This window comes from Aphelocoma coerulescens, chromosome 2 (genome assembly GCF_041296385.1).
Source record: "Aphelocoma coerulescens isolate FSJ_1873_10779 chromosome 2, UR_Acoe_1.0, whole genome shotgun sequence".
NCBI classification, from domain to species: domain Eukaryota; kingdom Metazoa; phylum Chordata; class Aves; order Passeriformes; family Corvidae; genus Aphelocoma; species Aphelocoma coerulescens.
The window spans coordinates 132321117-132345121 of record NC_091015.1 but is presented as its reverse complement, the minus strand read 5'-3'; the positions used below and the strand labels follow the sequence as shown (position 1 = coordinate 132345121).

At 37.7% G+C, this 24005-nt stretch overlaps 1 protein-coding gene across 2 annotated transcripts in view; it reads left to right on the top strand.

Moving 5' to 3' along the window:
- Nucleotides 1–20941, top strand: part of ARMC1 (armadillo repeat containing 1) — a 33650-nt gene extending 12709 nt beyond the window's left edge. For both annotated transcript variants that reach the window (XM_069004858.1, XM_069004860.1), the window contains exons 4-7: nucleotides 15639–15828; nucleotides 19176–19292; nucleotides 19376–19450; nucleotides 19978–20941. In XM_069004858.1, coding sequence (XP_068860959.1) covers nucleotides 15639–15828; nucleotides 19176–19292; nucleotides 19376–19450; nucleotides 19978–20169 — 574 coding nt within the window. In that variant the 3' untranslated portion in view covers nucleotides 20170–20941. The remainder of the gene's footprint in view (nucleotides 1–15638; nucleotides 15829–19175; nucleotides 19293–19375; nucleotides 19451–19977) is intronic.
- Nucleotides 20942–24005: the final 3064 nt, after the last annotated feature.

Here is a 24005-nt window from a genome sequence, read left to right as displayed (position 1 = left end):
AGGGATGTAGCATCACAATAGTTTTATCTTTTTTTTTTTTGTTGTGTGGCATACTATTTTTTCTTCTTTGTGAGAGGATGAATGGTTGGGGAAAGACAGGGCAAAGGCCATATATTAATTAGCAAGAAGGCAAGCTATGTATTTCAAGGGATATCTGATGATTAAAGGCATGTTGCCATATAACTAGCTTCAAGATAATACTTTGTGAGAAATTACAGCTAAAAAACTCTGTAAACATCTTACATTTAATGCATTTCTATTATTAATTGGAATACTTAAATTCTGATCTGCAAAGGAGAAGGAAACAGCTTTTTATAGACTATAGAGATTTTATTTTTCTCTACCTGAATCACTTAGTAATGCTGCTTTTGTAATCCTTGGCATGTGGGGTTTTTTAACACGTCAGAATTGAGAAACAGTTGAGATTGGGTAATGGGAAGCATGATTCTGTTGCATGATTATTTTTGAACTCTACAGTACTTATGATTCTGCACTGAGAAGTGTTTTTGGAGAAAAATATGATTATCCTAGGTCTTAGATTTTCATGTGAGCAGTAGGTTTCAAAAACTTTGGTGTTAGGTATTACTTCCAAATTGCAGTGTATCACCTGGAGGAAGAGTAATACAAACATATCTGTCTGTTCCATGTTAACTTTCCTGGCCTTTGCTTTCCTGTTATTTTTCCTAAGAAAATGGCACCCTTGGTTGCTGGTGTATCTGTGGGCTGTGGGGATCCAGTGTATTTATTGCTGAAGCAATGTGCTTGTTAATAATAGAAGGTCACAGCAGGGAGACGCCTGCAGGCTGTTCTATTCAGCATTGTTAAGCAAAGTAGCTTAATATGCCCCTCTCTCCTAGATACCCCGAGTTTCTTCAAAGAATGTTTTTACTGTATATTTTCTAAATGTTACAGGTAGTGGAAATAGATTGTTTCTTGAAGTTATTTTTGAGAAAGCCTCTTCTGCCCCCTTCCCCCCAAACAAAACAATGAAATATTACGAAATGTAGGAGACATCTGTATGTCCCCTTTAAATACACCACATTATTTATTCTAAATAACTGAAAGCTCCTTTTGTCTGTCAAAGGCTTTCTGGTACTTGAAGGAGGTTATCTGGGGTAGAGGGTTTAATGTAGTGAGCTACCTCAGTTAGTTAGGCATGTTCTCAGTACAAGTTCCTTCTCTTTTTCTTTATGGATCATGGCAAACCAACAGAATTTCAGACTTTGGTTCAGCAGCCTTTGGTTCCTTTAGTGTATTTCAGTGTTAGTAACCATATATAGGAAGTTATGATCTCAACACAGAGGTGCAGGCACAGGGACAAATGATAACAAATAAAACACAAAAAACCTTAGTTAAAATCCTAGTGTTATAATATTGCTGTTAACCTAGACTTTAGTCATGATGTAATAGGCATTCTGGGAGAATCTTATGGCTGCTGTGAGGTAAGAAAATAAGGTTTAAAGTCTTGGAAAGATGGATGTCATTTGTAACACTACTCAAAGACTGGATCATTGGCAATTCAAATGTAACTAGTAATTTACATGTTGAAATACTACTGTGAGTTTATATTTTGGGTAATAGAAATTAGCAGTCATGTAAATAACTGTTCTAAAGGTTTGTTATGAGAGGTACAATTTAGGTTAAGCTCACTTTTTGTATGTGTAGAATTGATTGCAAAAAAATACAAAAGCATGACCCAATGGAAGGGTCTGCTCTGTGCCCTACAAGAGGGACTTTTGATGCTAGTGGGGTTTTTTTTTGGTTTTTGTTTATCTCAGGACCTCTTTAGTCCAAGAGACATTACACAGTCATTATTTCTACTTGCATGTAACTTGCTTAGTGAGTTCTATATGATCAGTACTGTTTCTATACTCAACAGTTTAGGTGTTTGTTAATCTCTGGTTTTGGATTTTCTGTGTTTGTGCTATTGTGCTATTATTTTTTTCATTCTATCGTGTGTGTAATTCCTCCTACAATATTTTTGACTGCCGTCAGAAATACAGTTTAGTTTTGCTCTTTGTTCTCCAAGCTACTGCTTTTACCTCACAATGTTCCACTTGGTGTCTGGCATTTCTGTCAGGACTGTTGGTTGTGCAACTTTACATTGCCTGATGTCTGTCTCAGTTTAATCCAGGTACTGTGCTTCCATGGACTTTTCAGAGTCCCAGTTCAGTACATAGTGGTTCAATAGACCAGCTTTTACTGTGCTACGTCAGAGCATTCACACACTCCATGAAACAGTAGAACTTTTGTTATTGGTTTCTGTGCAGCACTTGCAGTTAATGCAAAACTTTGTCTGACACGACAGTGCTTGCATTTCAACAGTTTCTTTTGCCTCTTTTCTTTGATATAAATGTTTCATTTTGTTGGCATTTTGAGAATTTCATGTTAACTAATTGACAAATAGTGAAGTAACAAAGTAAGTAGTTATTAATGCACTGTTTTTATGTAGTGTAAGATTTAAGGAGTACCTGCAAGTTCTTCAAAATTATAGCCTTTGGCTGGTTTACAATTACTGGCTTAAGAATATGATAATACTAATTTCAAGCAATGAAAGTAGTTACCTATCTGCTGAGGTGCGTAAGTTCTACAGTGGTGATTTATGTACAATTACCAAATCATAGGTTCCTAAACCTGGAAAAGAATTTTTAGTACCTGTTACTGAGTAAACAGGCATTATTTGATGTTTTCTGACAGAGGGAGGGACACAGTCGTAATTGCTTTGAGTGCTTTCTGTTGAAGTGGGGGAAAAAAATCAGTTGGGAAGTTAAAAATTAGCTAGTTGCTTTTCACTGTAGGCAAGAAATATTGTGATGGATATTGCAGAATTTAAAAAGCAGAGAACTTTGAAATACTTAGAGAAGGTTATAAAGTATAAGATAACTTCAATAAAACCAAATCTGTTTAAAAGCCTTTTGTGCTTGGTGTCTTAGCCAGTTTCTTCTTTATTTAGAAATTGGCTGAAACAGGGAGTTAAATATTTTAGAATGTCATTTAAGCTTAAGATGTTTTTACTTCCTATTTTTTTGCAGACTTTATATTAAATAGGGAACTCTGAGAAATGTTGATTATAAAAAAATATGAAGTGATTTACAGAGTGAGACACAATGTTATGATACATTAAAAAATAATAGAATCTGAGTTGGTATTTAAATAACTGCAGACTGTAGGATAGGAAATAAATACTATAATGCTGAACTTAGTGCCTCAAGATCTGCGTGACATGGTGTGCCAAAAGGCAACTTCTTTTTTTTTTTTGTGGTGCAGTTCTGTACCTATGTGGAAAGGTAGAGATTTAAGTGGATTGGCAGAAGGGTCAGGATTAGTAATGGCAACACAGGATGCCTTTAATGCTCGATAAACCTTGTCATCACTGGTGTTGAAAGCATTTCAGGAATACAGTGACCCTCTCTGGTTACTATTGAGTTTACAAGAAAAAGTGCTGAGGTAGGTTCTTCAATACGCTGGCTTTTACTGGTGTATACTAAAATTAAGAGCTAAGAAGGCTTAAGGTGCTTTGAAATCAAAGTAACAAACTCTGTGATGAAGTATTGCATACTAGTGCAGGTGTGGATTGACAGTATTGTAGGCTGGAGTCATTTACTTCTGAAAAGGAAGTTGATACATGCTTAACACTGTGAGGTTTCTCATCTTCCCCTGCCAGTGTCAAATACCTACATTTGGTTTACAGTGACCTTGTGCACAGGTGGTATTTGTCCCTGGTTTTTGACCTTCACAGTAAGCATCCCCAAAAAATTGCAGATTATTTTTCTAATAAACCATAAGTGGATTACCCTTTTATTACTCTTTTTTTTTAGTGCTGCTTGATCAATAAATGTGGTACGGTGCTGGTGTGTGATTAGAACTTACATAGTTTCACATGGGTATTACAGGCAATAAATGCTGCAAAGGGAAATGCCTGTAAAGATACTAATGATGAAACAGCTTTCATTAGTAGTTTCTAGATTCAGCTGTTATTTCAGAAGAAAGTGAATTTTATTCTGGAACAATTAATGTAAAAGCATGTTATTCTCAATTACATGTATTTCTATCCAGGAATATGTTTTGATACTTTGTTGTTTTGCGGTACCTGCTACGATATCTTTTGGCCAGAGTTCTATGGTATTTTATAGCAGAAAGTCCTATCTAATAACTTGAAACAAATTAAAATTGTTAGTACATGCTGTATTTACACAGTACATCATCAAATTCCCACAACATTTTTTTAAAACCTTGTTGTATGCTTCAGCCTGTTTTGCATGGGGACTGCAGTCCCTTTGTCTAGAAGTGAAGCTGCTAATACTAGCTTGCTTAAAAAAAAAAAATAGATCTTTGCTAATAAGTAAGTAGTTTAAGAGTAGGAAAACAAGATGTTTCAATAGTTACCTACTTTGAGTCTCTGCTGAATTGATATTAACTATATTAGCAAATCAAATACAAAGCTTAGACATAGATAGGCCTACATAGATTAAACTTGCATTTTTTTTCTCTGGGGCAGGTTGCTGCTGTAGTTTAATTCTTATTATTCATGCAGGCTTTGTTTAGGGAAGCCTGTATCTGTAAGTTTTCCAACCCTTTTTTTTTTTCTTCTTCTTTTTTTTAACTTTCTCCAGTAAATTTCAGGGAAATAATCAGATGAACCTTCCTTTTAAAAACTAAAATAAATGATGGGATTTTTAAGATATAAATGGATTTTACAGGTAATTATAGACTATAATAATCTATTATTATATTATATACTTAGTGCTGTTAGCACACTGATAACACAAGGAAGTGGTGTTAGGCTTCCTTCAAGATGTTTCTAAAATGATTCTGTGCTGAGCCTGATTTCAGCACTACCAATACTTCTACCTGCTCACTATAGCATCATTGCATCACTGTAGCATCAAGAATTGGCTTTTTAATGCCAACATTTTATATCTTTCATTGTTAAGGACCAGAGACAGTTGTTTCCCTTAAGATTGTTTTTTTTTTTTTAACCCTGATGGAATTTGTTGAAAGCATATAATAAACATGATTTCTGCCATCCATGAAATTATTACTGTTCATAAGCAGGCAAGATGTTGGAATTAGCAACTGTGAAATTCAACATGGAGTTTGTCTGTTAGGTGGACTCTTGTCTAGCAAATGCTACTGTGGAGCCTTTTGAGTTTAGTTGAGTTAACAGGCCCTGCTTTGCTATTTTTTTTTTTTTTAATGTAGAGTATGTCCATATGGTAGATACCAAGCTGTGGGAGATCAAAAGTTGATTTTCCATTTAGTGTATAAATAGCATGAGTTAAACAAAATTGGATGAATAGCTGGGTTAAGCATATGGCATATGTTCAACTCTGTTATCCCATTCTTGAAAGTTCATTCTCTTCTTGTGATCAGAGGACAATAGAATGAGTCAGGAAAGTGTTCTAAGTACGGGTAATTAATCAATTTGCTAAATGTTTAAATTATATCACAGTTGCTGATTTTACAGCAGTTAATGGGATTGTACTGTGATTTTACTCTTATTTACAACTCATTTAATATTTAACCCTTTTTGATTGTTTTCAACATTCTTCAGAGCATCCCAGCATTTACGTGGGGTATCTGTACAATTTCAGGGTCAGTAGGTATACGATGTAAATTGAGCTGGAAGTCACGTTGGGAAATCCGATCCTCACTCTAATTTCAGGGGGGTATGTCAAGTACAAAATAAACGTTAAGACATCAGGTTTCCTCGTTCATTGCAAGCTATTTAGTTTAGTGTCTCCTGGTCAAATTCTCACAGCTAGTTGCATGAGTAGAGTTTGGAAGGCTTGCCAAGTGGCAAGCATCTTGCAGTTCTGGAGAGCATTCTAGGAAAATCTGTGTGACCTTGCCTTGTTTCCATGGTGCAGCAGCCTTGGAGCACATGGTTGATACCACTGGAATGTAGTCACATAACAACTGTACTCGGGCTGTGCACAGGTTCATTGAGCAGTCCACCTGCTTGGTTTTGGGGTTTGGAGATCCATAGTGCTGCTGCTTCTTTTGTCACTTAAGGCTTGCCCAGTCCTACAGGTTCTCTTGTTTTTCCTGTTCTACACCTACAAATTGTTTTTCCTGTTGTTAACCTGTTACTATGCTTAATGTATTGTTATTGACCAACATAAGGATCCTGCAATCTGTATTCTTTGGGATTTTAACTTTTTTCTTTTCAGAAGGCAGGTGGTAATCATTTTGTCAGCTGCTCTGTAATATTGTCTGGTCTTTGCTGTGTTTTGGGTCTAGAGGGAACTGAGGTGTTGTATGGTAATAGCACCATACTGGGACTCTGAGAAGGTGTGCGCTGAAGTAATGCTGCTCTTCAAGTTGTTTTCAAATAACATGCCTGTTGCCTGGAACGAGTCAGGAGAGCAGTCACATGCTTGTGAGTGAGCCCACTGTATCACAGGATGCACTAAAATCTTACAAGAAAGAGCAGCATTCTTGGAGATAAGAAAGAATCTTGCCCTGGCACTGGAGCAGAACAGGCAGAAAAGCAGCTAGATCAGATAACTGTCTTGAAACAGATTGCTTTTTCTCTAATACCGTGCTCTTTCTTTAGGCTTGTCATTCATGCTCAAAGTTTTCATCAAAACCGTGTCAATCACTGTGTCTTACTTCTAAAAATCAAGGATTAGTGATTTTGCACCCTCCCTATTGCAGAACTCTTTGCAGCTTACTGCTCCCTTTAGTTGCTGGAGACAATTTCTGTCTTTATGTATAGGAAGAAGGGATTCCAAAAGAAATTGTTTACCTGGAAAAAAATACATCAGTGGTCTTAATGCATAGTGATCCAAGTATATGTTGATTAGCTATTTGGTACCCATAACTAAATGATAAATCTCTACCATGTATATACTTTAAACATTCTGATATGCATGCACTTGCCCAACAATGGTGGAATAGAATGATAGAATTCATTTAAATCCATGGAATTCTTACTTGTGCTTTTTGTGTCATATGGGCTACTATGTTCATTGCAGTGAATTAAGTTTACTACAGAAATAAAATGTTGGTTGAAAATATCACTACTTAGGATCCTAGGGAAAAATATTATCTCTGCCTTATAGAGACAGTACTTGGATGTATGAAGAGGATTGGGATCAAAGGAAAATATCTGCTTCTATGTGATGATAGGTTTTCTCTAACTTTTTGGAAAGGTGCTTGTGTCACTCTGTAAATGGAGTATCTCAAACTAGTATTTTGAAGGAAAAATGATGCATTCAGTCCTTCATTATGTTCACTGATTTAGGATTCTTCTGTGACTGTAAGTTAGGTCAGAGAATTGTTTTTACGTTTAATTTATGAGTAGGTTATTTAGGATGGCATTCAGCCAAGGTCTTGCCAAATATTGGAGCCTTAACTTGGGTAATGAAGACATTTTTCTTCTTCAAACTCTTCATATTTGTTAGACTTGAATTGTGTAGTGGATTCTTTTTAAAGATCTGTGCTTTAAGGTACTACTTTCCATTACTATGTAAAATCCTTGAGATGTCAATACAGGAAATTTTACCTGAGCTAACTTTAAAACGTCAAGATCTGTTTCCTTAGTTTTGTGTTAAGAGTTTATCTTTCCTTCACCACTGTTAGCTACTTTTTTATTTTGCTTTTACAGACCTGCTCTTTTCTTTGTGTTGGTTTCCCAAGTATTAGTGAGCAGAAGCACAGTGATGAACCATACAGTGCACATCCACCTTTTCTGTTTGGCTGTACCACAGCCTGTGTCCATGATTTGTAAGGCTATATGTCATGCCCCCTTACTTATGGGGCCAGGCCAACTGAAAATATATGTAGTGCAGACACTCTCTGCGTGAAAGTGTTGTTATGTAAGTGATGTACTGCAAATATACCGTTCTCATGTATCGTTTTCCTTGCTTAGATCTTGACAGAGTTCTGGGGCATGAGTTCTGTCACAGAGTCTACATCTGGTTGCCCTCTTTTCACAGAGGTTTCTCAGTTTAGAGAAATGAGCTGTAGCTCTTCTCCATGTATCCTGAGAATTGTAAAATATCCTGAGTTGGAAGGGATCCAGAAGGACCATTGGGTCCAGCTCCTGGCCCTGCACAGGACAGCCCCACAGGTCAGCCTTGAGTTGTAAGTGATGCCTGATTCTAAACCTAGAAGTTGGGAATGGTCTCTCTGTCTGTCTGGTTCTCTTGCTCGTGGGTAACCCTGGGGAAAAAAGGTCTGTCAGTACAAGGCTGAGATTGGTCCATAGATTACAAAGTGAATACTCTTGAGCTACATTGGATACAGATAAGAGAGTAACAATGTAAACTGCTGCATGAGTTTATATACACTGATTTTTTTGATCTATGTTGTGAAGTTACTTGAGATTAAAATATTTCTTTAGTTTGCCTGTGTGATCTCATCTTTGTCTTTATACTATATTTACCAAATACAGTTATTGCTCTAAGTAGAATTATAAAGAAATTATATGTTTTGAGTGAGAAAACTGGGAGCAGTGTTCTCCTAAAATCAATGTCATGTTTGAATCAATGGACTATTGGATTTTTAAGTTTTGTATTAAAAATTACTAAATTGTTATTATAAGGTGTAATAATCTCAATAGTTTTTCTGTGATGACTGTGTGTAATAAGATCTTGCTATAAGTTAAAGTGGAACAGGTTGCCTAGGGAAGCTGTGGATGTACCATCCCTGAAGGTGTATAAGGCCAGGCTGGATGCAGCTCTGAGCAACCTGGTCTAGTTAAAGATGTCGCTGCCCATGGCAGGGCGTTGGAACTAGATGGTCTTCAGGGTCCTCTTCCAACCTTAGCCATTCAAGGGTGATTCTATGAAGGTGAAAACATCTGAAATACCAACTGACAAGTTCTAATGACTTTGAGAACAATGCCTTCCTTTTTGCACCTAGTCTTGCCTTTAGTTCATGATGCCTTAAGATAAAACAATTTAGGACTGAGCAGTGAGCTGTCAATCTAAATATGAGAGCAGGAAATTTCTGAAATCAGTCTTTCTAATTATCAGATGCATTAGTTATGCAATCTGTCATGTAGAACTCTTTGGAAAACAATGTGTAAAGAAAATAGTTGGCAGGAAAATTAAATAAATTTTTGTTTTACTTACGTAAAAGCCTATCTTCTAAAATATTCTTAACCTGAAAAAGTAAAGATCCACAAGTAGGTAAAAATGGATGTGCTCCATGTATATAGCTGTTTGAATTTACTTAATGACTTCTCAATATGTGTTCACAGACTCACAGGGTGATTGAGGTTGGAAAGGACCTCTGCAGGTCATCTGATCCAGCTCCTGTCTACTCAGGCATAGACACCTAAACCACATTGCCCAGAACCATGTCCAGGCAGCATTTGAGTATCTCCAAGGATGGAGACTCTACAACCTGTGTGGACAGCTTCTGCCAGTGCTCAGTCACCTTCACAGTGGAAAAGTGTTTTCTGATTTTTCAGTTTGTGGCCATTGCCTCTGGTCCTGGCACTGGGCTCCACTGAAAAGAGCCTGGTTTTGTCCTCTTTGCCCCCCCTTCGGGTATTTTTATACATTGATAAGCTCCCCCTGAGCCTTCTCTAGACTCAACAGTCCCAGGTCTGTCTCTGTCTTCTCTCATTAGCCCTGTAATCATATTCCTGACCCTTTGCTGGACTCTGCAGGATGCAGAGTCTTATGTACGGAGGAACTCAGACCTGGACACAGCACTCTAGGTGAGGCCTCACCAGCGCTGGTGAAAGGGGCAGGACCACCTCCCTCTACCTGCTGGCAGCACTCCTGCTAATGCAGCCCAGAGTAACCAGTAACCTTCTTTGCTGCAAGGGCACATTGATGGCTGATGCTGATCTTCGTGTCCAGCAGGTTCTTTGCCAAGCTGCTTTCCAGCTGGTTGTTCTGGGATTGCACCTGATCTGCTTGGTGCCTGGGGCTGTTCCTCTCCGGGTATGAGACTTTGCACTTGCCCTTGTTAAACTTAATGAGATGTCTGTCAGCCCATTTCTCCAGCCTGTTGAGGTCTCTCTGGCACAGCTGTCTGATGTATCTGTCACTCCTTCCTGTTTTGTGTCATCTGCAAACTTGTTAAGTAAGGGTCCGTTGTGCCCCAGATCTTTAATGAGGATACTGAACAGAATGGGACCTGGTGTTGACCCCTGATGTACACTGCTAGATACTGACCTCCAGCTAGATTTCATGGCCTCAATCACCACCTTCTGGGCCTGGCCATCTAGCCAGTTTTCAGTCCACATCACAATCTGGTCAGCCAGTCCATCCTTTATCAGCTTCTCTGTGGGGATTGTATACTGTCAACAGACAGTACTGTGAGGAATGAGACAACTCTTGTAGAAATTAAAACAATTTATTAAAACAGAAAAATTGAAAAATTGCAAAAACTAACAAAATATAAAAATTTGGGATCCTAGTGGCTCAGGAAGTATGCCCCAGGAGCGCAGGGATTCAGGAGCTTTTGGCTTAAGGCAGCTCTGAACCTCAGGTAGAGAAAAAAAAAAAACTTGCAGTCTAGGCTGGTCAAAAAGAAATCTATTTCTAAAAGCCCCTAGAAAGGGGTAGGTTTCTCCAGCACTGCCTTAGCAAGCTGGAGAGGAAGGGAGACTGAGAAAGGCGTGTCTGTTTGCTCCCTTTTATAGCTTTTGCTCCGCCCACAGTCTGCCCACAGCCCACCCCTTTGGTTCAAGGTGATTGGTGCTCTCCCTTTGGCAGACCATCTCCATCCACCAATGGCTCCTCCTGGTCAGAGGGGTGATATTAGTTGAGACAAGGGTCAGGTGCCTACAGGGTACGGCCATGGGGGCTGGGCTGTCCGTTGCAACTGGGGTTTTTAAAATCTGCCTTGAAACCAAGATACAAGTAAAACATAAAAAAAATACATCCAACACATCTTAAAACACTTGTAAAAGTATACAGCAAACACAGGAAGACCATAAAAACTTGATTAGTGTACCTGGGCTGATGGGTTAATTTTAACATTCAATTTAAAAATGTTAAGCTCAAAATTAATTAAAGCACTTAATATGCAAAGACCAAGCACAAATAGGGATTTCATGTATGACAAGTACCCATTTGCTCTCCCATCCCAGTGAAGACAGTCGTTTCATTGTAGAAGGCTCCTGGGGTGCTCAGGCACAACTTTCTCTTCTTGAATCCATGCTTGCCCTTCCTGTGCACCTTCAGATTTGTTCCATCACCTTCCCAGTGGTTCAGAGATTATCAGAGCTTTGACATTTAATGAATGAACAATTAACTTTGTCATCTTACTGTGGGTGGTGGACAAACTGAGCAAGTACATCCAAAAGCAGAATTACTACAGAAGTGAAACTTTTGGAATTAAATGACATAAATCTTCTTTTGATAGAGTCTGGGATGTAATTGAGGCTTGGGTAAAGAAAATCCCCTCTTTTATCTGGAAAACTCTTGTGTCAAGGTGTTAAACTGAGTAGAAACATGGTAATGAAATGCTGTTGTAGTGTTTGTTACATGTTTGGCTAATGTGTCTTTAGAGCACAATGGGTGCCACTAAGGAAAAGCACGTAATAGTTCCTGTGTTAGTGCACAGGGTCTGCTCTACTTTGAGCAGGGTTACAGTTGCATGTTTCCTCTGATGCAGGAGTTTTTATGTAATGGACATGTATGTACACATATTTATTTTAAAAAAGATGCAGAAAATATATCTTAAAAAAGGGTGAGATTATCTTCTACATGCTCACCCCTCCATGTATATATTTATAAACTTATTTATGTCTTACCCTTCTCTAGAAGGAGAAAACCCACTATATTAGTCTTTCTCAGTCTTTGTGCTTCTTCTGAAGAAAGAAACCAAGTCTTTGTTACCTTTGCATCAGATGAAGCTATGCTAGGAAGGTTGTCATGCCCTTCTATTATCATTTATGTTGCTGTGTGTGTACTTAAGTCACATGTTAGTTGTACAGCCGTGATGCAGTACACTGCTTACACATTCTTTCCAAGCATCACACACACCTTTGGAGTTGTAGCCATTAGTTCTCATGTCCTTTAAGGTTAGCTAAAACTTAAAATGTCTTGCTATGCTAGTAAAACCTCTGCAGCACTTGGACCATGTTTAAAAAGTTATTTTTAATTGTGTAGAAAATGAGAACTATTTCTTGTATCTTCTTCTGACAGATACAGCACATGTCACTTGGATTCTGTGTTCATATTGCTCATACAGCCAGCCTTGGGTGAATATGATGGAAGGACAGGCAGCAGTCTAGGATGACAGGAATTCAGGAAGACAGTGAAAACTAAAGGGTTGGGTTTCTGACAGGCATCTTCTGAATCTTGCTGAAGTAATGTAAGATGTTACTGCCTCTGAAAGAGATGGTAACCAGCTCCTGCCAACTGTTGCTCTGCTCTAAGTAGATGCTAGTATTTCCATAGCAGGGTAGCAGAACACTAGTCATAGAATCAGAGAACAGCCCAGGTTGGAACGGACCTCAAAAGATCATCTGGTTCAACCTTTCCTGGGAAGGGGGGCCTAGATGAGACTATCTCGTGCCCTGTCCAACTGTATCTTGAAAACCTTCAGCAATGGGGGCTGTACCGTGTGCCTTGGTGAGGTTGTTCCAGTGATTGATTGTTCTCAAATAAGCTCTAGCTGCACAGTAACTTCATAGAATGTACCTGCACCTTCAGTGGTGACTAAAGTGCTCTACTGCAGTGGGAGAGAGAGCAAGAGTTCCCTTGCTGGCTCTGGTGGTGGCAGGAGACTGGGTCAGACAGCTGTGGGCAGTGTTATCTGAAACTGCTGACACACAGGTGCTGGGAGGGCTGGTGTCAGTGCCCTCAGAACTCTTCTCCTAAAGTTTTTTCATTTTAGGCAATGAAACCACAGCCTGTGAGTTAAAGTAGTTTTTTAAAAAAAACTTCCATTGTTCTGTGGTTTAATTTTATGTGCAGTTTCATTGTATTTGTTTTTATTTGCAATATAGGATATAAAGAAACAGACTCAGCATTGAACATCACCTTGGTTTTGCAATAGAGGGTGTATTATACTTGTTTCCAGATAGGTACTTTTTTTCCTTAAAGATCATAGAATAATTTGGGTTGGGAGGGACCTTCAAAGGTCCTCTAGTCCAAACCCCCTGCAATGAGCAGGGATATCTGTGACTGAATTGTCCAATTTGACATTGAATGGTTCCAGGGATAGGGCATCTACTGTTTCTATGGGCGATCTATGCCAGTGTTTCACCACCCTTATCATAAAAAATTTCCTTTCATCTAGTCTGATATTAAGATACAAAGGTTTCTGTTATTTTTACAACTGTTGCAGAAATTGCTTTATGAAAGAATAATGGGTTGCCAAGAACTTGTATTCACTCATTTTACTAGTACACTTAAAATTGTAGAAGGTTTTCTTGGGAATTTTGAGCATCTTTGTTTAACTGAGTTGCTGAAAGTATAGTATTTTGTTTCTGCAGAATAAAACTGATTTATACCTTTACTTGGGATTGTTTTGCAATCTGATATTTCTATGGGGCAGCCATTGTCCTTGCCCCTGTAGTGTAGTGTCTGAGTTTCTTGCTGCTTTTCATTACACAGTCAGTTGCTTATTACAGATTCTCTTTATATAAAGGTTAAAGTCTTGCATTTGGGGTTTTTTTTTAAAGGTAGTAGGGGTAACTGAGTGGTATGTAGTAGTAATCCTCTGTTTGGACAACTACAGGAAATTATGTGAGTATCTTGTTTGAGTGTGTGTGTGCATATGTGTGTATGCACATAAAATTTACGAGTATAGACTTGTTTTAGGAAGATCTTGGAATAATTGTGTCAAATAAGACCCAATTTACTTTTGTGTTTTAAAGTCAACAGGTTGTTTCAGTAGTACAGTTAATAGCAGGTCATTAGTTTTGCAAGAACTGTGCCAACTGTAATGTTGGGAGAATAAAACATATTTTAGAATCACTGTTGATTTTTTGCTTTTAGGCACTTGAATATTTCATATTTGCTGACATAGTGACAGCTTTAAATTCTCTTTCTTTTGTGTAGGTGTGTGTATATATATGCATATATATATACATATCTATTATGGCAAACATTAAGGATGCTTTATTTCTCATTTGTCTTTCTGACTTGTTTTTTAGTCTGTGATGCAATAGTACAGTTGTTTTCAAGCAAAACCCGTTAACCAACAGCATAGTGGGTGCTGTAGGTGGAATAGTGACATTTTCAATAGTTTGCTTAGTGAGCTGTATTTAAACTTACAAAAAAATAAAACTCCTCTATTGTAAATCACTTTATATGGACAGGTTTGTTGTTGTTGAAAGAAACTGGCAAAACTAATAGTCTCTTGATAAGATGTCACTTTAGCAAAAGCTGATTTATTACTACCTCAAGACATCGAGTTGCATGGCTTTATCATCAGTTCTATTACTTTATCTAATAAATTATAGAAGGATGATGTTGAAATCTTTGTGAGTTCCCAGCACTTGTTTCTGTGAATTAACATAAGTGATTTTTCAGTATAGGAAAGCAGAACATAAGCATGTATTTAAAACTGAACATATGTTGGAATGCTTTTCCCTTTTTAGGTCTTGATTATTTGCTTATTACCACTTTTTTCTTTTTTTTTCATTTTCTCTTTTTTTTTTTTTCCTTTGAATGTTGTTAACCTACTGAATTATCACACGAACTGACATCTTCCTTTCCAAATGGGTGCTGTTCAAAACAAGGTGCGGAGAAGTTAAAAAAAAAAAAAAAAAAAAAGGCTAGCTGAGACCCCCACAAGCTGAGAACTCCTAACATGCTTGCTTTAGAGTTCTCTCTTGTCCATATGGTAGGATGGAAAATGTGTTTAATGTCTGGTAATTAAGGAAGTCAAATGGAAAAAAAAATAAATCTAAAGGTACTTGTTACTTACTTAGTGTTGCTAAACAAAGCATCAAAGCTGTCATTCATCATTTTAAGATTAATTGCAAGTTGATGCAGTAATAATTTTGTTTCTACACAAAGCTTTAAATCACTGGCATAATTAGAACAGGGCTGAATTTGGACAACAGATTTATGTTAGTACCTTATTAAAATTAGTTTTAATTAATCATAAGAATTTAATGTATGTTGAGTCTATTATCTACTTTTTTTTCTATCTAAAAAAAAGCTATCATATAATTCATGCCATAAATTTTAGTTTAATCAGGAATAACCTTTGGATTCTTTAAGAAAATTTGCGTTTCTGCTGTGCTGCTGATGCTCAGTAACTTTGGAGAAGAAAATAATTGGAAAGATGCCAGTTCTACAGAGAAATTATTTTTATTATGTAGCAAGGAAAGTGGGAAACAAAGCATGTCACAAGGCAATTGGAGAAGTTTCATTATAAAAAAAAAAATCTCAACACAAAGTAACCCTGGAGCACTGACCATCTACTACCATGTTTGGTTTGTACTTGTCAAACTGGTGTAAACTGTTCATGTTGTTTGAGAACAGACTTGTCTATAATGATCATGGAATCAACAAATTGACATAAAAATTGGAGTCGGGGAAAAAAAAATAGTTCTACCCAATTTCTGCTCTCCCCACTTAACATTTTTGCCATGTTTTTACTGTACCACATGGAGTATTCCAGTTGCAAGGATGTAATCAATAGCTCTTTGGAGTACTAATGTGAAAACAAATACTTGGAAATCTTAGTCCCTTTTGTTCTTTAAGGACCACTACACCAGGAGAGACTAAACTTCTGGCTTCTGAAGTCTATGATGTCCTTCAGTCTTCCAACATGTCAGACATGGACAGTGTGAATGAGATGAATTATCGTCGGCGGAAAGCACAGTTTTTCCTCGGCAGCACAAATAAGCGTGCCAAGACGGTGGTTTTGCATATAGATGGCCTTGATGATTCGGTAAGGAAACCTTCAGAGTTTGTGTAAATAAAGCATGCTGTACTGAGGTGTATTTTAACCACAGAAACCCAGTCAAGCTACTTGTGTGGCATCATCAACTGTCAGCCATTTCTGTGAATTGTACTTTGAATCATGAAATATGTATAAAATCTTGCATAAATTGAGCTTACTTAGAATACCTAAAGGTGATGTTTTAAGGCAGTTTTCTTGATTGTTTTTTAATTACTCTAAAAACACTATTCTGTTTCTACCTCTCCTAATTTTCTTTCCTTTTTCAAGAAAGAATAGAACAAACAATGTGCCTTCAGCATTTTTCACTCAAGGATATCTTGTGGTTGTATAAGTGTGTTTATCTAAAAAAAGTTTCCTTTTAGTTACGAGAGATTTAAGACACGAGGGATTTTTTTTATTATTCTTAATTTAGAAATGCTGTATGTTCTTTGAGTTGGTTTTCCTGCATCTTTTCATTGTCTGTGAGATCTTTTCTACTGTAGTGACCAGAATGGCATTTGAATTAATGAGGTCTCACTGAGTCTTTATGTAATGTCAGAATACTTCTACAGATTTATCTACCATACTCCTGTAGATAGCACCCCAGGGCCATGTTTGCCTTTTTACGGCTGCCAAACAGCATGTAGGCTGTTTAAGCATGTTATCCACAAGTGCCCTCCGGACTCTGTATCTTTCAGTTTTGTACCCATTTTAAATGATCAAACCTGATCCTTTGCTTTGTTGCTTTACATTCTGCCAAGTAAGCATGTCCACGGGCCCAGTTTACCAACAGCATACCCGCTGTTGTGTTTTCATAAGACCATAGTTAATTCCTTTAGAAATAACATGCTGCTCTAGCTCACTTTATACAAATATTTTTTACAGTTTTGTCCTTCCAGTACTTGCTCTATCTAGAAAGGCAGTGCTTTGTCAACACCATTGGCTTTTCTACTCTGTGAAATTTTTAAAATTCAGTCCAATAGGTTGTTGTTTTTAAGCTTGTAGTTGGTGTGTTTGTTCACAGGTATCTCCAAGCAAGAAATTTCATCCACTTCTACTTCGTGAGTTTAGATATTTCGCCTGTAGTCCAATTCTGTCTTAAAAGTGTGCCTTTGTTTTCTTCAACAAATGGAACTTAGCAATATTTGTGGAGTTTTCTCTCTGCAATGCTGAGGTAAAGGTATTGTGAAAAAGCATAGAGTATTTAGATACTCATCTCTAGAGAGCAAAACTGCAGGTAGATAACAGCAGCATGTTTTCCTAGCTCATTGTTAAAGGAAAATCTGGCTGTGCAGAGACTGAGATAGCTGATGTACGTAGCTCTGTATTTCATCAGATGATTAAAGAAATGTTAGTGATACTGGAGGTGCTCACCAGAAGTTAAACATGCCTGTAATGCTGTTTTAAATGTTATGATAAATTGGGACTGGGAGGATGATAAAGCTTCTGAGCAACAAAAGCCATTTAGTTTCATTCAATAGTTTATTCCTGACTTAAGTAGCAGAGAATATTAGATTGCATATATGAGTTTGAAAAGGTGTGGAGTGTAAGCACAGATCTTTAGACATGGTGTTCTCAGTGATTTACATTTGTAAATGGAAGCTGCTGTTAGGAATGGTTGCAGATCCTACAAATGCTTGTGGATTTCAAAACCTCAAATAGTAGATACTGATTGTTTTAGGAAGAGTGGGGAAAGGTTGGTTGTTGTTTAATGTGGTGTTGGGTGTTTTAATTTTAAGATCTAATTACCAAATTTGGTGATAAAGGTAAAAAACAAGGCAATAATGCAGGAGTTTGTGGCATGCCTCTCAGTCAGTTTTCTAGTCTGTACATTTTAGTAGTATTTTTGAGGGACATGGTAATCAGGGTTTGGTGTGCAAGGAAATAACCTAAATCTTGCCTATGTCTATGCTTCAGGAGTACCATGCAGAAAGATGTTTAGTTGTGTATTGTTGGGGTTTGTGGCTACCTGCCAGTCAATGTCTTTGCAAAGTATGTCTGTGCAGCAAAGCTGGTGGCTGCTGAGCTGCCAGCTTTTTAAGGAGTTTATGTGGACCTTAATAAGCTTTGTCTTCTAAGAAATGATTCACCAGTTATCTGATCACTGAAAGCCTCATTTCAAATTAAACTGAGGTGTCTGTGATTCACCTGGGATCTTAAGAGTAAAAAGCCAAATTCTGTCACAGACTTACTATACACCCATGTATACATTTATTTGTTTAGGCTAAGAAGCTATGAATGTGTTGCTTCATGTGGTCAGAATTAGGTTTCAACTTTCACTTGTGTAAGGCAGCCTATCATCTTTGCATCAAATATTTCCTTTGTATAGTAAAGGTAGCCTATCTGACAAAGCTGTTTTTTATAAAATGCAAAAATGTCAACGATTTCAATACATAAACTTACACAAATGAATTGTTTCAATATATATGCTAAACTGCTAAAAAAAACCCCCTAACTGCTTCAGTTGGTTCTTCCACAGATTAAACAAATTTATTTTGCTTGTTGTGCATACAGTGAGTACTCACCAGTGATTATTTGGTAACTAGTGTAAATATGCTTTCAAATAACTAATTACTTAAAACTTTACAGGAAAAAAGGTTAAGTATGTAATTGTTTTAAACCTGTGTGAAGGCTGTCAGTTTATTTCTGATACAGTCCATCTCTTTTTATCCCCTTCTGAGTTAGCAGAAGTATACTTTTAATTCTTTTTGTTACAATCATCTTGTGCAAATATTAAAAGGAAAAAATAGAACATTCTAAGGTAATGTAGCAGATGCAACTAGTACGGGTCAATGTAATGTTACAGCACAGTAGGTGATGTCACTTGCTTTATACATAACGTTCTGTGGATTATCAACCAAATATTTTCCTTTTAAAATAAGAATTAAGTGTATGCTGTGCCGTGATGTCTGTGAGCTGCCACAGATGAAGCAGCTGAAAGATACAACAGCTGCTTTGATGCATTCAGTCAGTATGGAGCCAAGGTGTCTGATAAATAGCAACTTAAACACTACCTACTCATCAATGAGCACTTCAGTCAATCAGAACTTAACCAGAGGGGACTGTTTAGCTGATCACACAGAGAAAAACATTCTTTGCTTTTCAGCACTTTTCTCTAATTATTTACAGTTGATTCCATCCTTCTTTGACTTCTTAAGTGTAAGCAATTTTTTTTTTTTTTTGTGGCAAGAGAGTCTAATATTTGTGCTCTAAAATGTAAGTCTTAGTTTTTCTGTTACTCAACCACACTTTCATAGCCATGTGCTTGGAGACTATCCAGGAACACCTTAATAATTAATTGTGAGCATTTTCACATGGTATGTTTTTTAGTTGTGGGACTTTTGTTTGTTTTTCAGTCTCGAAGGAATCTTTGTGAAGAAGCCTTGTTGAAAATTAAAGGTGTTATTAGTTTTACCTTTCAAATGGCTGTTCAAAGGTGCGTGGTCCGAATTCGCTCAGATTTAAAAGCAGAGGTAAGTGCTTGGTAACCCTCCAGATCCTCATGTTATTGCATTCTGTTGCACTGAGCTCTTGCCTTTTCTTTGTGTACTTGTAGGCACTGGCAACGGCAATAGCATCAACCAAAGTTATGAAGGCACAGCAAGTTGTGAAAAGTGAAAGTGGTGAGGAGGTAAGATCTGTATCTTCCGAAATACCAATTGTTACAGCTCAGCTGTCAGCACCTCTGTGCCCATAACATCTGATGGTAGGCAAAATTTTTTAAGCATGAGTGCTACACATCCAGTACAGGGGGAATCAAGGGTATCCTATGTCAGGATATGAATCCATAGAACAGTTATACAGAAATTTTTGTTCAGAAGAAGGACAAAAATACTGTAATTGATTAGCTCCGTAGTGATATGAAAAGGGTCATAATGAACGTGGTGGGTTTTCTTGGAGTTGCTGATGTGCTTTTGTTTCACAACTACACTAAAAGGTAGTCCATATTCATTTGATACTTTCTCTTCCCTGTTAAGCCAAAGCTTTTCTTGTGTATCTTCTATAGTAGGGTCCATTTATGTTCTTGCTCTATAGGGCAATGGGGAGGAGTCTCACAATGTGCATGCCTGTCACCCTGAACATGTATATATTATAACTTTGATTCATTCCTTTAAGTTACAAGATTTGACATAATTTTAATCTGTTGTGTTTTACCAGATGCTAGTTCCATTCCAAGATACTCCAGTGGAAGTAGAGCAGAACACAGATCTACCTGAGTATTTGCCAGAGGATGAGAGCCCTACTAAGGAACAGGACAAAGCAGTGTCTCGTGTTGGGTCACACCCAGAAGGTGCAGCAAGCTGGCTCAGCACAGCAGCAAACTTTCTATCAAGATCTTTTTACTGGTGACTTGTATTTGGTGTTAAAAGACTGTGTGAATGAACCAACAAGGGGGCCAGTTTTCCATTGGTGTGGTGAACTGCCAGGTGCAATTTGCAATAAATCATCACAAAAATTTTAGATTAAGCAAATGTATGCTGCATTTTACATTTTATTGGACATTTGGCCTGATAGGGCAGGGGTCAAAGGACAGAGGCCTCCAATCAAATTGTTCTTTCATTAGTTTTTCATGTAGATTTTATTGCTTCACTTTTTAAAAATGGGTCCACTGTTATATACCAAATGTGTATGCTATACATATAGAGCTTTAAGTTAAGTTTGACTTCACGTGAAACACATACTAGGGAGAATCCATTCAACTCAAGTCTCAGGGCCTCTGTGAAAGAAAATTCTTAATAGCTCCAGTTGTACATTAAATGAAATGCCCTTTTCATTTCTACATCCCTTTGGACTGACATTATTTTGTTCAAATTCTAGATTTTGACTCCAGAGAAAAATACAGTCTGCCTCTTTTTTTGCCTTTGTTTTTACCAGCTGTGTTCACAGCATGAACACGAGGATCCCCTTTTGCTGTTAAACTAGAATCACTACAGACTTGAAATGTGTAACCTTTTTATGTATATTGATTTTTTTCCCAGCCTGCCCTTAACTATTGGAGTGCTTAAGATAAGAAAAAAGGGACTGAATAAACACAAATATGTATACATACATTGTACAGTAAATAAACTAGAACATATTTGTAATGATGGGTGTGACTGACTGATATATATATATATAAAAATATATATATATTATATATATTATATATATATATAATACATATATATATATAATATATATATATACACACAAATGTATAACTAATAAATACCACTGACTGCTCTTCAGGCTAGCTGGGAAGACTAGCAGAAGAAGCTGTGGTCTAATGTAGTGATGACCCATTGCAGCTCTGCCCGCAGAAAATAGAGGAATGTAGACTATATTTGATTAAGAAATGGTGTTTACTGTTAGGAAGTATTTAATGGTAACTAAAACTTTAAACTTGAAGTATAAAGCAGGACAGAATGCCTCTTTTGCCACAGTGCCACACTTAAAAATTTTGACTTTAACTCTTTGTTTTCCCCTAACAATTCTTATATGCAATTACTGTTTCCTCCTAATGTCTTTCATGAGACTCCCATGAAAGTACATCAGCTTGGCTTAAAAACATATGCAGACAATTGGCTTTGCCCTGTAACTTACAGACAGTATAAGTTTAAAGATGTCTTAGTAATTCCTGTGAGCAGAAGTGATAATAAGAGCAAAACTTCTGTAGATAGAGAATAACATATATCTGAGCTGTTAGTAAACACTGTGTGTGAGAGGATTCAATACACAGTGCTTGAAAACTGCAGTGCCCCTGCTTTGTTGCACCAGAGAAATACAGCTGAGAACTTTGAAACATGTTATAAACGTCGTTATACAGTGCTTTTTTGTGGTAATGTATTTGCTGTAATATGAATCATATTTACCACTTGGAGACTCAGAAAAGAAAATTAATGCATCAAAGTTATTCTCCTGTGCCTATGCACAAGGAATAAATAAAAAAACCCACAGGCTGTCATAATACTACAGAAATGCTGAGGATACGATAATGTAAAATAATAATGCAGGTCAGAGTTCACCCACCCAGGTTAATTGTCATTCTAGGGAAAAAAAAAAAGAAACAGAATCCTGTTGGCAGACTAGATGTCTCATGTTTTTTAATATATCTAGTTTATTTTTGATTCAGGTTTACACGCACAGATTGAAAATACAGGCTTTTCAGGGCATGTATTGCTTTAAGTATGTAATACTACGCATATTGCTGTCTAGAATGTTACAGTACCAAATGTGTTTGAAAAGTCCTCTGTTCTATAGCCATGAATGCAGAGTTTTGTTTTTCTGCATTAACATCTGTTTGCATTTGCATTACTGCACATCTATTTGCTAAAAGACTACACCTTTTGGATATTAATGGTTCAATACCAGTAGGTATTACAGTTTGTTTGTGCATTCAGTCTGTAGATGTGCTTTTATGACAGTATTGCAGCTCTTGTAGAACAGTTTAAGGCATCTGTAAAAGTTTTTGAAATACACTGTAAAATAATAAAGGATAATATAACTAAACAAAACATGACTGGTGCCTTTTTAACTGTCTAAAGAAAACCTGGTACCTTCTTAAAAGTTCTGACATTCTTTTAAGCTATTTGTGGTTTTAGAAGTGTATTTATTCATCTTTAATTTAACAGAGAGGAATGCAGATGTCCAATCATAGCGAGTCTGTAGTGGTTTGGTCCAAAATACTCATTACTGCTTATCTTCTGTGAGATAAGAATTAGGAGAAATGCAAAGCAGGCACCAAACTTGAAAGAATTTAAAGAAGTTTATTAACAGACCTAAAAGAGGGAAAAAAAATTACACCACCTTCAGAACTCTCCTCCTCCCCCCACCTTCCTCCCTTCTCCCACTGACAATGTAAAAAGACAACCCTTAAGATGTTCAGTCTGTTTACCACTTCCATAATAACCTTGTTCAGTCCATTTAGAAAGAGAAGTCTCTTCTTGCTCGTGCTATGAAAACAGTATCACAATGAGACAGCCACCCACTTCCAAATATTGTTCAGTCCATTTAGGAAGAGGAGTCTCTCTGCTCGCATGTGAGTCCCTTCCCCCAACTTGCAGCTTTTCCCGCAACTGCTTTCGAGGGTCCACTCTTGAAGTTTTTTGGGGTACAATTTTAAGGTTGAGCCATTCAGAAACAAAAACAGAGGCCCTTCTCCTTCCCTGGGAGCAAAGGGTCTTCCTCATCTTCATCGTTAGGACTATCTCTGGGAGCATCTCTAGGAACTGAGGTTTTCTCCTTTCCCATTTGGAGCAAAAGTGCTCATCTGGTTCATCTGGTTCATCTCTCCCTGTCCAAACTTTTCATGAAATTACAGCTGCGTCAGCATCTGCCTATTTCAGCGCAGGGGCTTTTGCTCACAAGCTGATCACTCCACCCCCCATATCTTCATGAAATTACAATGGGATACTCTGATATATCATAGCTTCACAACAGAATTTCAGCTTTAAGCATCTCCTCTCTCTCTTCCCTCAGGTTTTCAGCTCTTCACAGCAATAAAAGGGTTAATCTCACCTCAGCCTTGCAGCTGTGTCCCTTATCGCTGTTGGTCACCTGGCCTCTGCCGGACAGCGGTGCCGCTTTGCTGAAATCTTGGCTGAAGTGGAGGCGGGGAGGGGGTTTCTGAGCTGCTCTGGCTGCCCACAGCCCTGCTGGGGGGGTCATCCTGGAGCCGTGGCCCGGCCCGGCCTGGCCCAAGCAGGGCCTGGGCCGGGCCCACTGGGCCCCACTCGGGCCCTGCAGCCACCTGTGCCAGCGCCGGAAACGAGAGAGAGCCTGGGGGGAGAGTTTGTCTATTCTTAAGTGTGGATCACAGAGGCGGTCACAACTTTAAGTGGCTTAAAGAATTGTCCATATTCAGACTGGCCAGCTGATAGGTTCTATCAGGTCCCAGAGGAAGCTGTAAGCACCCCTTAGCAAGGACATCCCTTCTGGGACTATGCTTGCTAACCTATGACAAAACCTAACTTTGCTGTATATCACAGCAGGGCTTTTGTATTTGTGTAGAACATGCTTACATTTCAAACAAAGTTTTTGTAAAAAGTGGGTAAGCAGAAGATATTTGAGGATATTATCTCAAATTCATTCTTAGGGGGCTTTTTGGGACATTAGCTTTGTTTTTTTTAATAACTGATGCTATATAGGTCATATTTCATTAGGGAAATTAAGAAGAATCAACACTTCTGGAGAAATTTGAGAAAAAC